The sequence below is a fragment of the Sciurus carolinensis genome, chromosome 4 (genome assembly GCF_902686445.1).
Source record: "Sciurus carolinensis chromosome 4, mSciCar1.2, whole genome shotgun sequence".
NCBI lineage: Eukaryota > Metazoa > Chordata > Mammalia > Rodentia > Sciuridae > Sciurus > Sciurus carolinensis.
Window position 1 is genome coordinate 113,260,394 of NC_062216.1, and position 13,263 is coordinate 113,273,656.

General features: G+C 43.3%; 1 protein-coding gene across 1 annotated transcript; it reads left to right on the plus strand.

Moving 5' to 3' along the window:
• The first annotated feature begins 4,436 nt into the window (after positions 1-4,436).
• Positions 4,437-9,949, plus strand: LOC124982331 (sperm mitochondrial-associated cysteine-rich protein). Its single transcript, XM_047548774.1, has 2 exons — positions 4,437-5,239; positions 7,797-9,949. Exon 1 carries the CDS (start codon positions 4,447-4,449, stop codon positions 4,969-4,971), a length of 525 nt encoding a protein of 174 aa, XP_047404730.1. The 5' UTR covers positions 4,437-4,446; the 3' UTR covers positions 4,972-5,239; positions 7,797-9,949.
• The last annotated feature ends 3,314 nt before the right edge of the window (positions 9,950-13,263 follow it).

The following is a 13,263-nucleotide window of genomic DNA, read 5'->3' on the forward strand; positions in this document are numbered from 1 at the left end:
CTATCCCAGAAAGAAGGGACCTCCGTTCCTGTAGCCTACCTGGATCCAATATTCCACAAGGGAGGGATGGTAAGCAATTCCTCATGGCTAAAGCAGGATATGCAACACCTGATAATTCTGTTCTGAAATGATTCCACTCACAGTTTCATCTCTTGCTCCAAAGAGGGAAATCGAGACAGAGTGAAGAGGAATTATAGACTTAGGTTTGAGAGTATAGTACAGAGCTCAAGGCCTCATGCTGGCAAATCCTCCAGGATGAAGATTCCTGCATTTGGCCAGCTAGAGCCTCCTCTAGCAGAAAGCCTTCTCTCTCCTTGCCTGCTCTACCCTGCACCCTCCTGCCACCGGTCCAGCCCCAACCTGTCCCACGCCCTGGAGCTAGCTTGTCTGCCTCCACAGTTGCCTGGAGTGTGTGAAGCAAGTGCTCCAGGTGTCTGCCAGCGAGCGTGTGGGTGGATGGAGCTGTCTGTTTGCACATAACCTCTGTGCAGGGTTCTAGGGGGCAGGGGGTCTTTCTCCTCTCTTTATTGGGAGCTTCCAGTTCCTCCTGCCTAGGCACCTTCCTTTCTTCTCATCTCTTTCTTTTCCTTTTTTTTTTTTTTTTTCTTTTGGTAACTAAGATAGAACCCAGTGGTGCCTAATCCATGAGTCACATCCATGCCCCTTTTTAAAATTTTATTTAGAGATAGGGTCTCTCTGAGTTGCTTTAGGATCTTGCTAAATTGCTGAGACTGGATTTGAACTCACAATCCTCCTGCCTCAGCCTCTCCAGCTGCTAGGATTAGAGGCATGTGCTACTACTCCTGACTCCTCTCTCATTTTGCATGGCGCTGGGGATCTACCCCAGGGCCTCATGTATGCTGGCAAGCACTTTGTCACTGAGCTATATCCCCAGCTCCCAGCCCCAGCCCTAGCCCCTTCAATAGGGTTTTTCTTTCTTTTCTTCTTTTGGTACTTGGGATTGAACTCAGGGGCACATCACCTTTTACCCCTGAGCTACACCCCCAGTCCTTTTTATTTTTTATTTTGAGACAATGCCGTGCTAAGTTGCTGAGGCTGGCCTAGCAATTTTGATCCTCCTGCCTCAGCCTCCCAACTGGCTGAGATTATAGGTGTGCGCCACCACACCTGGCTTAAGTTTTTCCTGAAGAAAAGGAATTGAAGGCCCTTTAGAGGAAGGAACAGGCCTCTTTGTGGTTCTGCCTCCTTTGGAGCTGGCAAAGAGGTCATGGGACCAACGGGGTTAAGTTGCAGCCCTGCTCTGACCCACTTTCCTCCCTGTGCCCACATCCCCTGGGGCCAGGGTGTTGGGTGGGGCCAACTTGGCACCCCCGCATACACACACCTGGGACTTCCCCTGGATGGAAACTCCCAGGACCCAGGCGTCCTGCTTGCCCTGCCAACTCCCACCAACTACTTAGGTTCAGTTCACCTTCAGTCAGATCTCTCTGCTGCCAAACTATATTTCTGTGCCAACACTAAGGGGTGCCAAGGAAGTCTAGCCCCTTTGGGGCTGCCTTTGATATCTGGCTGTCCCCCATATGATGTGCTCATTTAAAGAAATGATATGGGGCTGAGAGGAGAGGTTTTGGGAAAGCTATCCTTTGTTGAGTACCATACATTGTGCTAGGCATGTACAGTATCTCATTTAATCTGCAGGGCAAGGCAGCCCAGAAAGCTCCAGTTACCATCCTCATTTCACAAAGGAGGGAACTGAGAACTGGAGAGGTCAAGGGACTGGTTAATTATCACACAGCTAGGAAGTGGAAGAGTTAAGATGGGAACCCAGGTCTTGGTGGTCCTGTGCTCTCTTCACCATACAGCTTCTGACCCTTTTCCTGTTGCTGCCTATCTCTTCATGGAATGACAGACTTGGGAAATTCAATTCAGTACAATTCTGCAAATACTTATTGAGCATCCAGTATATTCCAGGCACAGATAGATGATAGAAATAAAGAGAAGGTCACTGTTCTCAAGGTCTGGTGGAAAAGATGGGTATAATGGATTAAGAAGTAGCTTGGGCTGGGGTTGTGGCTCAGTGGTAGAGTACTCGCCTAGCACACATGAGGCCCTGGGTTTGATCCTCAACACCACAAAAAAAAAAAAAATGAAATAAAGGTACTATGTCCACCTACAACTAAAAAAACATATTTTAAAAAGAGTGTCTTAACTTCAGCATAATTTGAGAAAATTATCATGGCACACAAAAATGAGAGGTACTTTTCTTTTTTCTGTACCAAGTATACTAGTATATTGTGAACACTGTATAGAATAAGCTGGAATAAATTGAACACCTATTTAACTGCTATCCTTGTCAAGAAATGGAGAATTTCCTGCACTCTGGAAGTTCCCCACTTTGTCTCTTCCACAATTCCCTCCCTCCCCTCAAAAAGTAGCCATCATCCAAACTTTTGTAATTATAAACAAGGAGCTTATTTTACCTGATTATTTGTGTGTGTGTGCGCACACACACACTAGGGATAGAACCCAGTGTCTCATGCATGCCAGGCAGGGCTCTACCACTAAGTCACACCCCAAGCCCTCAACTTCTTGTTTGTGAGATATATCCAAGTTGTTGCACAGAGCTGTCTTTTGTTGTTGCATGATATTCACTGCATGAATATACCCAATTCATTTTTTTGTTCTACTATTGGTAAACTTGTGTTTCAGTTTGAGCTATCATAAATGACACGGCTATAAATATTCCTATTCTTGAACAAATTTCCCATACATACATACATACAAGTTTTTTTTAGGATATAGAACTAAGAGTCAAACTATACACAGGTCAATTTTATCAGATACCAACTGTTTTCCAAAATTATTGTACCAATTACATAGGTAACAGAACATTCTAATCCAGGGCAGGTGTAGGACTAAAAAGACCCACCCACTCAGTTGCCTAAAACTGTCAGTGATTTTCCCTTTTCACTTGGAATAAGATCTAAGTCCCTACCTTGGCTCACAAAGCCCTGTATGATGAGAACTCTGCCTTACACTCTGAGCTGTGCCATTATGAATCTTCCCTTTGCTTGTGGCACTCTCTGGAATATTCTTCCACTAGACATTTCCATGGCTTGCTCCCTTACTCCCTTTAGTCTTTCCCTGACCACTGAATTTGAGACTGTAACCTCTAGCATTCTTCATCCTTGTCCTTGTGTTTTTTGTTTGTTTGTTTGTTTGTTTGTTTTTCTTTTTTCTTTTGGTGCTGGGGATCAAACCCAGAGCCTTTCTTATCCTTTTCTCAGTTTTTTGTTTTGTTTTGTTTTTCCATAACCCAATCATCTTGATTCCCTTGGTTCCATCAACCTCAGGCAGCTTTCTGTCCTCTGCCAGGGCTCGTCAGAGTGTAGCTCCCCTCATTCCTCACGGGTCATCATACCTGACTATTTCTGTGGTATTGGAAATTGAAGCCAGGGGTGCTCTACCACTAAACCACATGCCCAATCCTTTTCATTTTTTATTTTGAGACAGTGTCTCTCTAAGTTGCCAGGTTGGCCTTGAATTTGCAATCCTCCTGTCTTATCCTTCCAAGTCACTGGGATTACAAGAGCCATGGGCCTTACCTTACCTGTTGGGGGTTGTCTAGCTGCCCCTCTGATTGGTTCACCTCTGAGGCACTTTTTATCACATCACCCAGTGATAGTGAGAATAGTCATTCTCATGCTCTAAAATAAGCTAATTTGTTTACCTGTTTGTTTTTTGTCCTCACAAGCCTCCACCCCTCCCTTCTTTTGGGAGCTCCATAAGAGACGAAACTCGGTTATCTTTTTCGCTACCAAGGCTAGTGATTGACCCATAATAACTATTATAGCAAATAATAGTTTTCCAGATCAGCTGTCAGTTTCCCAGAGACAGTCAGGCACCCCCACGCCCACACCTAGGACTTGCTCTCTCTGGAAACTCCCAGAACACAGGCATCCTAATACCCCAACATCATCCCTGACTCAAGTCTCTCAGAGTGCTTCTACTGATGTTACTGCCTCCCTGAGCCCCCTCTGGGAGCTGTTTGGGGCTCTGAAGCAGTAGCTCTGGCCACCAGGGTTGGAGAAACTCAGGCAGGTGTCAGGGCCTAGAGTATAAGAAATTCTTTATGATTAAATAGAGGGGAAGGCTTCAGAGATATAGGACCTGGCCAGGTGAAGAAGAGAGGAAGGACATTCCAAGCTGAAGGAACAGTGTGAACAAAGGACTGGGGGCATGAAAGTGCACGTCCTGTTTGAAGAACATGTTCTGGTCTGGTGCAGTTAGAGGATTGTCAATGGCAGGGAGGGTGGCAGGGGAGCTTTGCTGGGCAGATCTGGAAGGGGAGGGTTGAACTCCCTGCAGGATCTGCAAGGCTCAACGTGTCTTAGATTTAATCCTGCCCCCCCCCCAGTCCATCCCTCCTACTCCCCACTGCCCTCCCTTCAACCCAGGTCCCAGCCTGCCTGTTCCTACAGCTGGATGGACTTCTCTGTGGGCCTACGCTTGGGGCCTAGGAAAAAGAAGGTTTCCTACCAAGAGCCCCCTACCCACTCTGGTCACGGTGCACCAGCTGCCTCTCCCTGCCTGCCCTGTCCCCCCTCTTCCTGTACCTGCTCCTGCCCTGGCTGTCCCCTTCCCTCCTACTCCTGCACTGCCTGTCCCTCTTACGCAGCTACCTGCCCATCCTGTCCCAGCCTCCCTGGGCCACCCTGCACCTGCCCTTGCCCTCCTTGCCCTGCCTGTCCTCCCTTGACTTGTCCCCATACCTCCTGTGTCCCCTGCTCCGGTCCACCCCTGACCTGCTGCCACCCCTCCTCTTGCCCCATTTACCCTTGTTCCAAGGGCCAAGCTGCCTGTCGAAGTTCCCGGAGTTCCCACCTGGGCTGTAGTGATAGCTGTGGATGTAGCCAAGGGACCACATGGGGGCTTCCAGGCTCCATTGGTTGCTGTAACTTCTGCCTAAGGAGACAGCGCCCATCTCAGGGGCGATGTCTGATTGTCTAGGTGAACTGCTGCCCTCTGAGAGACGGTGGAGCACTTCTGAAGTTGCTTTCTCAGATAGGAGCTCTAAGAAGAGTCGGGAGAGGGATCAGCTGGACCCCTACCCAGGCAAGGAAAGGCAGCAGGCTACACAGAACCCCTCTCCCCCAGGCCTGGGGGACAGGGAGAGTCTGCTTTGAAGATAGTTTCTGGGCGTGCTCATGCTGGTTCCAGAACCTCCTCCTCTGCAACTTCTGGAATGGAAAGTGAAGCGCCCTGACAGCCCCTGAAGGTAAGCAAATTGGCTATTTCTTCCCTCCACCCTCCAGTGGAAGCCTTCAGTGGAAACTGTCTCCTCTGTAATTCATACGGTTAAGATTGAGCCTTTGGGGCTGGGGATATGGCTCAGTTGGTAGAGTGCTTGCCTTGCAAGCACAAGGCCCTGGGTTCAATCCCCAGCACCGCAAAAAAAAAAAAAAAAAAAAAAAAAAAGATTGAGCCTTTGTTTGGAGGCCACTCTGGTCCTTTGGACCTTATCCATACCCCTACTTGCCCCAACAGTTTCTGAACCTTTGACCATTTTGAATCAGGTAAAGAGGTCAGCAGCCCTTGGCCCAGAAGTGGTACCTGAGCAGATAGGGCCCCTGGATCCTCCCTCCTTGAATAGCTTTGCCATCCTTCCCTGGTCCTTCACTTTTCGCCAGGAACCCTCTGCCTGGATATCTTGTTTTTTAAATCTCTCAGAGCTCTCAGCCTTATGACCTCAATCTTGTAGCAGTAATCCCATCTATGATAACCATCTCATCTAGCATGGGGATGAAGGAAACTGGGGACCCTTGACTCAGGGTCAAGTAAGTCCCCTGTCCCTGGGGTAGGGGCTGGGAGACAGGAGAAGTCACCAAGAGACATCTGGTAGTCAGAAACTCAGGTATCTATTGGGCCTGCTTCTAGGCCAAAAACCCTAAGCCCTCTCCATGTTTCTCATATTCTCTGGTTCCTATTTCAGTCTTCTTTTTTCTTCACTCCTATTCTAGGACTCTCCCCCACCACTTTTTTTTATCTTGTTCTTTTTTTCACTTTTTTTTTTTTATTGGTGCAGAATTGTACCTAATGATGGAATTTGTTGTTTAACATTCACACATGCACACAATATAGCAATATAATTTAGCCAATATGTTCTTTTCTTTCTGTCTCTGTTTATTTTTTCCCTACATTTATACTGCACTCTCTCCATACCTGTTTCCACTGGGACATTTTAACGTCATCAAACTTGTGTCTATCTACATCTGTCTTCCCCATTCTCTATTTCTCCTGATTTAAAAACATATATGTCTTTTTCTTTCCCCCTTCCCTGTCTCAATCCCTGCCTTCATGACTATTTTCTTCCTTGGTCTTCTCTTCACTTCACATCTCTCTGCTCTTCTGTTTATTCTGCTTCTGGGTGCCATTTCATTCTTGATCTCTTCTGTTTCTATTTCCCTTTCTGAATTTGTCTCTCTTCCGGTTTTCTGTGCTTGCTATTTTATCATTTCCTATCTCTCTTTCTTTTCTTTATTTTTTTTTTTTAAGTTGTAGATGGACACGATACTTTCTTTTATTTTTACGTGGTGCTAAGGTTTGAACCCAGTACCTCACACATGCTAGGCAAGCACTCTACCACTGAGCTACAGTCCCAGCCCCTCCTATCTCTCTTTCTCCTCTCCTCTCTCCCTCTCACCTACTCTCCCTCTCTCTGCCCTTGTGTCTCCTTCCTGGGTCCTTCAGCTGTCTGCACAACAAAGCAAACCAGATCTGTGCCCTGTCTATATCATCGCTGTCCAAGGGCCAGGACACTGACTCTCCAGTGTCTGTATTACATACCATGCACTGGAGTGAGCGAGGGGCGGGCCCAACCATCAAAGTTGCCCCCCACCGCCTTCCCCAGGTTCTACCCAGGCCACCCATTCCTGTTCAGCTCTAAGCCCAAACATCATCATCATCATCATCATCATCATTATTTTTATTTTTTATTTTGTACCAGGAAATTGAACCCACTTAACCATATCCTCAGACTTTTTTTTTTTTTTTTTAATTTTGAGGGTCTCACCACTTTGCTGAGACTGGCCTTGAACTTGCAATCCTCCTACCTCAGGTTGCCCAAGTCACTGGGATTATAGGCATGCACCACCGTGCCCAGCTAAGCCCAACCATTTTTTGAAATAATATTTCAGCAAGGTGGCACAAGCCTGTAATCCCAGCAATTCAGGAGGCTAAGGCAGGAGGATCATAAGCTGCAGACCAGCCTTGGCAACTTAGGAAGACCTTGTCTCAAAATAAAAATAAAATGCCTCAGGATGTAGCTCAGTGGTAGAGCACCCCCAGGTACAATTCCTAGTACTGAAAGAAAAAAAAAAGATATTTCAGGAAAGGAGATATAACTTAGTGGAAGAACACTTGCCTAGTAATGATCAAGGTCCTGGGTTCTATCTCAGCACCACAAAAAAAAAAAAAAAAAAAAATAGAAATGATGCCTCTTTGAACTTCTTTTTTTTTTTTTTTTTTTTTTTTTTTGGGTGCTGGGGATCGAACCCAGGGCCTTGTGCTTATATGGCAAGCACTCTACCGACTGAGCTATCTCCCCAGCCCCTGAACTTCTTATTCTGAAAGTTGGCAATTAAAAAGAAAAAGTGGCCCATGGGTGTAGCTTAGCATGCTCAAAATCCTAAGCTCGAGGGACTGGGGAGATAGCTCAGTCAGTAGAGTACTTGCCTTGCAAGCACAAAGTATATATATATATATATACTATAGGAAAAAAATTGAATTAAGCATTTATGATTTATGCTGCCTGTTCTATATAAACTATGTTTCAGGATAGCCAAATAGCTCTAATTGGTGGAGAAAGCCTCTTATTTAAAGAAGAAATCCAGCTAATGTAGAAGGATTATGAGGAAAAAGTCACCATTTTGCAATTCCCAGTGAATTAAAGCAAGAATCATGTATGGATGAATCAAAGATGATGACGGGTGGAGAACTCTGCAATGGAAGAACCAAGGTGCCACCATCTGAGTCCGCTGATGAGTCTTAGCATCGCTAAAAAGCGACACAACCCGATGCTGGGGACCTCCTGATGTGATAGTCTGAAGCACTCGGCACTGAGGAAGGGTTCTTCCCAAACAAGGAGAAAACCAAGACAAGAATGAAGATGAATCTGATTAAACTTCCAGAGCTAACTTCCATTTAATGGGAAATTCAGGAGATGGAAGTCCATGAGAAATGACACATGAGGAAGTAAGCAGACACACCCAAAATGTGGGACATTCTAAAGGAAATCTGACCCAGTTTCCTTAAGTAGTCAATGGCTTATGCCGGGAGAGTGAGAAGGGACTTAAAAAGACAACTATAGGGCTGAAGTGTAGCTTGTAGTGGTAGAGGCCTTGCTTAGTATGTGTGTGAGGCCCTGGGTTAATCCCTAGCACCACACACACACACACACACACAAAAGACTCGCTACTTACACAGAACACACAGAACATATGAATTTCTTTCAGTTCATGATTTGTAAAGCCAACTATAAAAATACATTTTCAGGGCTGGGGATATTGCTCAGTAGTAGAGCACCTGCCTAGCCTACCATGTGTGAGGCACTGGGTTTGATTCTCAGTACCACATATAAATAAATGAATAAAATAAAGGTCCATCAACAACTAAAAATTTTTTTAAAAAAATACATTTTCAGACAGTTGGAAACATTTACTTGTGGACTGGGTATTTATGATGCCAAGGAGTCAGTGCTAATTTTGCTAGTTGTAAAAACGGTCCTGAAAAAAAATGGCCCTGAAGTTATATAAGAAAAGGTCCTTATTTCCTAGAGACAGATGCTGATGTATGGAGTAAAGCAACTTCTTTAATTTTAAATATTTCAGAAGAGAATTAAGGACAGAAAGAAAAGAGTGGAAGGAATAAAAAGTGACAAAATTCGTAACTGTTGAATTAAGTATATGTGGGTTCACAGAACAATGCTATCTTTGTATGTGTTTCAAACATTTTCATAATAAAAGTTTTAAATGAAGTTCCTCTGTAAGCCTGGTTTCCAATAACTCCCAGAGTGTCCTTCCCAAATATCCTGAGATCCAGGACTCCCCCCATGGTTCCTTACATACAGGTCCTAGCCCTCCCTTCCCACCATCAGAAGTATGTCCTAGAGATGGACTGTAGGGCTGGGGATATAGCTCAGTTGGTAGAGTTCTTGCTTTGCAAGTAGAAGGCCCTGGGTTCAATCCCCAGCACCATACCCTTTCAGTCCTCCACACACAATTTCCCATTAGGATTTTTCCCAACTATGCCTCACAGCTCTGAGGGGCCAGGACAACCTTAAATATTCCACAAATATTTTGATTATGTATTACAGTAAACTAAGATAATCCAGAATAATATAATCTTGCTTTTGGTCTCTGTTAAATGCTTCTAAGCAAAATGCAATATGATAATGGTAGAAAATTGGTCTCTGCCCTGTGAAACAGAAAGCAAAAAATGAAAAGTCATCCTATTATATTCATTATCTTTATCCGGGACAATCTCCATATCCAAAGAAAAGACCATCTAGAAATTAGAAACATGTCATGAGTTCAAAAGGCTGATTCTCAGCAATAGGATGGAGGGCACTCAGTTCCCAATTCCCCCAGTAACTGAGTGACCTTGGAGAAGTCATGAGTTTATATTAATATTTCTGGATGAGAGCCTGGGAATAATAACCCCTTTCTACGCTTTCTGTCAGTAGTTTGACAGCTAGTAGTGAAGATACTTTGGGATTTGTAAGATATTAATCAGATGTTTATCCTAAGAAAGTTTTTCTCAGGATGTCATCCCTGACCCTTGCATACTACAATCTCCAAGCATTAGTATTAACAAAACCAACATTTACTGATCACTATGCAGGTAGCTAGGCTCGTTTAATTTTCTCAGAAACCAAGTGAGCACAGAATTAGAAAGATCTGGGTTCCAGTTCCTACTTTACCTCTTACCATGGGACTCTGGAGATGTGAACTAACCTGTCCAACTCTGGGAGATAATGTAGTATCCATCTTATAGGTTATTGGGAAAATTAAATGAGATATTTCATCTATAGCAGTTGGCCCAGTATTTTTTTTTTCTTTCAGTGCTGGGATGGAACCCAGGGTTTTAATTTATTTTTAAATTTTAGTTGTAGACAGACACAATACCTTTATTTTATTTATTTATGTGGTGCTGAGGATCAAACCCAGTGCCCCACACATTCCAGGCAAGTGCTCTACCACTGACCCACATCACTCAGTCCAGACTTTTTTTTTTGGGGTACTGGGATTGAACCCAGGGGTACTTAATCACTGAGTCACATCCCCAGCCCTTTTTAAAATACATTTTTTAAAAATCTAGAGACAAGGTCTCACTGAGTTGCTCAGTGCCTCACTAAGTTGCTGAAGCTGGCACTGAACTCACAATCCTTCTGCCTCAGGCTCCCAAGCCGGTGGGATTACAAGTGTGCACGATGGTGCACAGCAACCAGGACTTCTTAAAAAGAGCTTAGGTAGGGGCTGGGGAGATAGCTCAGTTGGTAGAGTTCTTGCCTTGTAAGCACAAGGCCCTGGGTTCGATCCCCAGCACCCAAAAAAAAAAAAAAAAAAAAAAAAGAGCTTAGGTACATAATAACTAGTAAATGTTAACAGTTAGGATGGGTCAATAATTTCATGGATTAATTTATGCATTCATTTATTCATAGAATATTTATGGAATATTTATTACATAATGCTTTAAGCATTAGAAACACAGGTAAACAAAACAGATAAAAATCTGTAGGGAGGTTGATGACATGATTGTATATTTAGAGGATCCAAAAACCTCCTCCAGAAAACTTCTAGACCTCAGCAATGAATTCAGCAAAATAGCAGGCTATAAAATCAACACGCATAAATATAAAGCATTTTTATACACAAGTGACGAAACAGCTGAAAGGGAAATGAGGAAAACAACTCCATTTGCAATAGCCTCAAAAAAAATAAAATACTTGGGAATCAATCTAACCAAAGAGGTAAAAGATCTCTACAATGAAAACTACAAAACATTGAAGAAAGAAATTGAGGAAGACCTTAGAAGATGGAAAGCTCTCCCATGTTCTTGGATAGGCAGAATTAATATTGTCAAAATGGCCATACTACCAAAAGTGCTATACAGATTCAAAGCAACTCCAATTAAAATCCCAATGATGTACCTTACAGAAATAGAGCAAGCAATCATGAAATTCATCTGGAAAAATAAGAAACCCAGAATAGCTAAAGCAATCCTTAGCAGGAAGAATGAAACAGGGCGTATTACAATACCAGAACTTCAACTATACTACAAAGCAATAATAACAAAAACGGCATGGTATTGGCACCAAAATAGACAGGTAGATCAGTGGTACAGAAGAGAGGACATAGACACAAACCCAAATAAATACAATTTTCTCATACTAGACAAAGGTGCCAAAAATATGCACTGGAGAAAAGATAGCCTCTTCAACAAATGGTGCTGGGAAAACTGGGAATCCATATGCAACAGAATGAAAATAAACCCCTATCTCTCACCCTGCACAAAAATCAACTCACAATGGATCAAGGACCTTGAAATCAGACCAGAGACCCTGCATCTTATAGAAGAAAAAGTAGGTCCAAATCTTCAACTTGTTGGCTCAGGATCAGACTTCCTTAACAGGACTCCCATAGCACAAGAAATAAAAGCAAGAATCAATAACTGGGATAGATTCAAACTAAACAGCTTTCTCTCAGCAAAGGAAACTATCAGCAATGCGAAGAGAGAGCCTACAGAGTGGGAGAATATCTTTGCCACTCATACTTCAGATAGAGCACTAATTTCCAGAACGTATAAAGAACTCAAAAAACTCTACACGAAGAATTCAAATAACCCAATCAACAAATGGACTAAGGATATGAACGGACGCTTCACAGAAGATGATCTACAAGCAATCAACAAACATATGAAAAAATGTTCACCATCTTTAGTAATAAGAGAAATGCAAATCAAAACTACACTAAGATTCCATCTCACCCCAATTAGAATGGTGATTATCAAGAATACAAGCAACAATAGGTGTTGGAGAGGATGTGGGGAAAAAGGTACACTCATACATTGCTGGTGGGGCTGCAAATTAGTGCAGCCACTCTGGAAAGCAGTGTGGAGATTCCTTAGAAAACTTGGAATGGAACCACCATTTGACCCAGCTATCCCACTCCTCGGCCTATACCCAAAGGACTTAAAATCAGCATACTACAGAGATACAGCCACATCAATGTTCATAGCTGCTCAATTCACAATAGCCAGAATGTGGAACCAACCTAGATGTCCTTCAATTGATGAATGGATAAAGAAACTGTGAGATTGAGATATATATATATATATATATATATATATATATATATATACACACACACATACACACACACACAATGGAATATTACTCAGCTATAAAGAATAATAAAATTATGGCATTTGCAGGCAAATGGATGAAATTGGACAATATCATGCTAAGTGAGATAAGCCAATCTCAAAAATCCAAAGGGCAAATGATCTCACTGATAAGCAGATGATAACACATAATGGGGGGTGGGAGGGGGGCAAGAGTGGAGGAAGGAGAGAAAGGAGGGACTGTATAGAGGGAAAAGATGGGTGGGAGGGGTGGGGGGAAGGAAAAAATAACAGATGAATCAAACATCATTACCCTATGTAAATGTATGATTACGCAAATGGTATGCTGTTACTCCATGTACAAACAGAAACAACATGTATCCCATTTGTTTACAATAAAAATAGATTTTAAAAAAATCTGTAGGAGAAGAAATAGTAAATAAACAAGTAAAACATATAGTATTCCAGATGGTGTTAAGTGCTATGGAGAAAAAGCAGCAAAGGAGAATAGAGAGTTGGAAGGAGAGCAGATAGATTACTGGGGTAGAGATGGTCATGCTGCTGTTTTAAACGGCATGGTCAAGGATGGCTCTGCTAAGTTGACATTTGAACAGAGAACTACAAGAGGTGAAGGAGGGAACAAGGTGTATTTTGGAGAAAAACCCTTGCAGTTAACAGTATGGAAAGGCCAGGGTGGAGTTGGGTGCAGTGGGGCACACCTGTAATCCCAGAGGCTCCAGAGGCTGAAGCAGGAGAGTCAAGAGTTCAAAGTCAGCCTCAGCAAAAGCGATGTGCTATGCAACTCAGTGAGACCCTGTCTCTAAATGAAAACAAAAAACAAAATAAAACAAAAACCAACAAAATTGGGCTGGGTATGTGGCTCAGTGGTTGAGTGCCCCT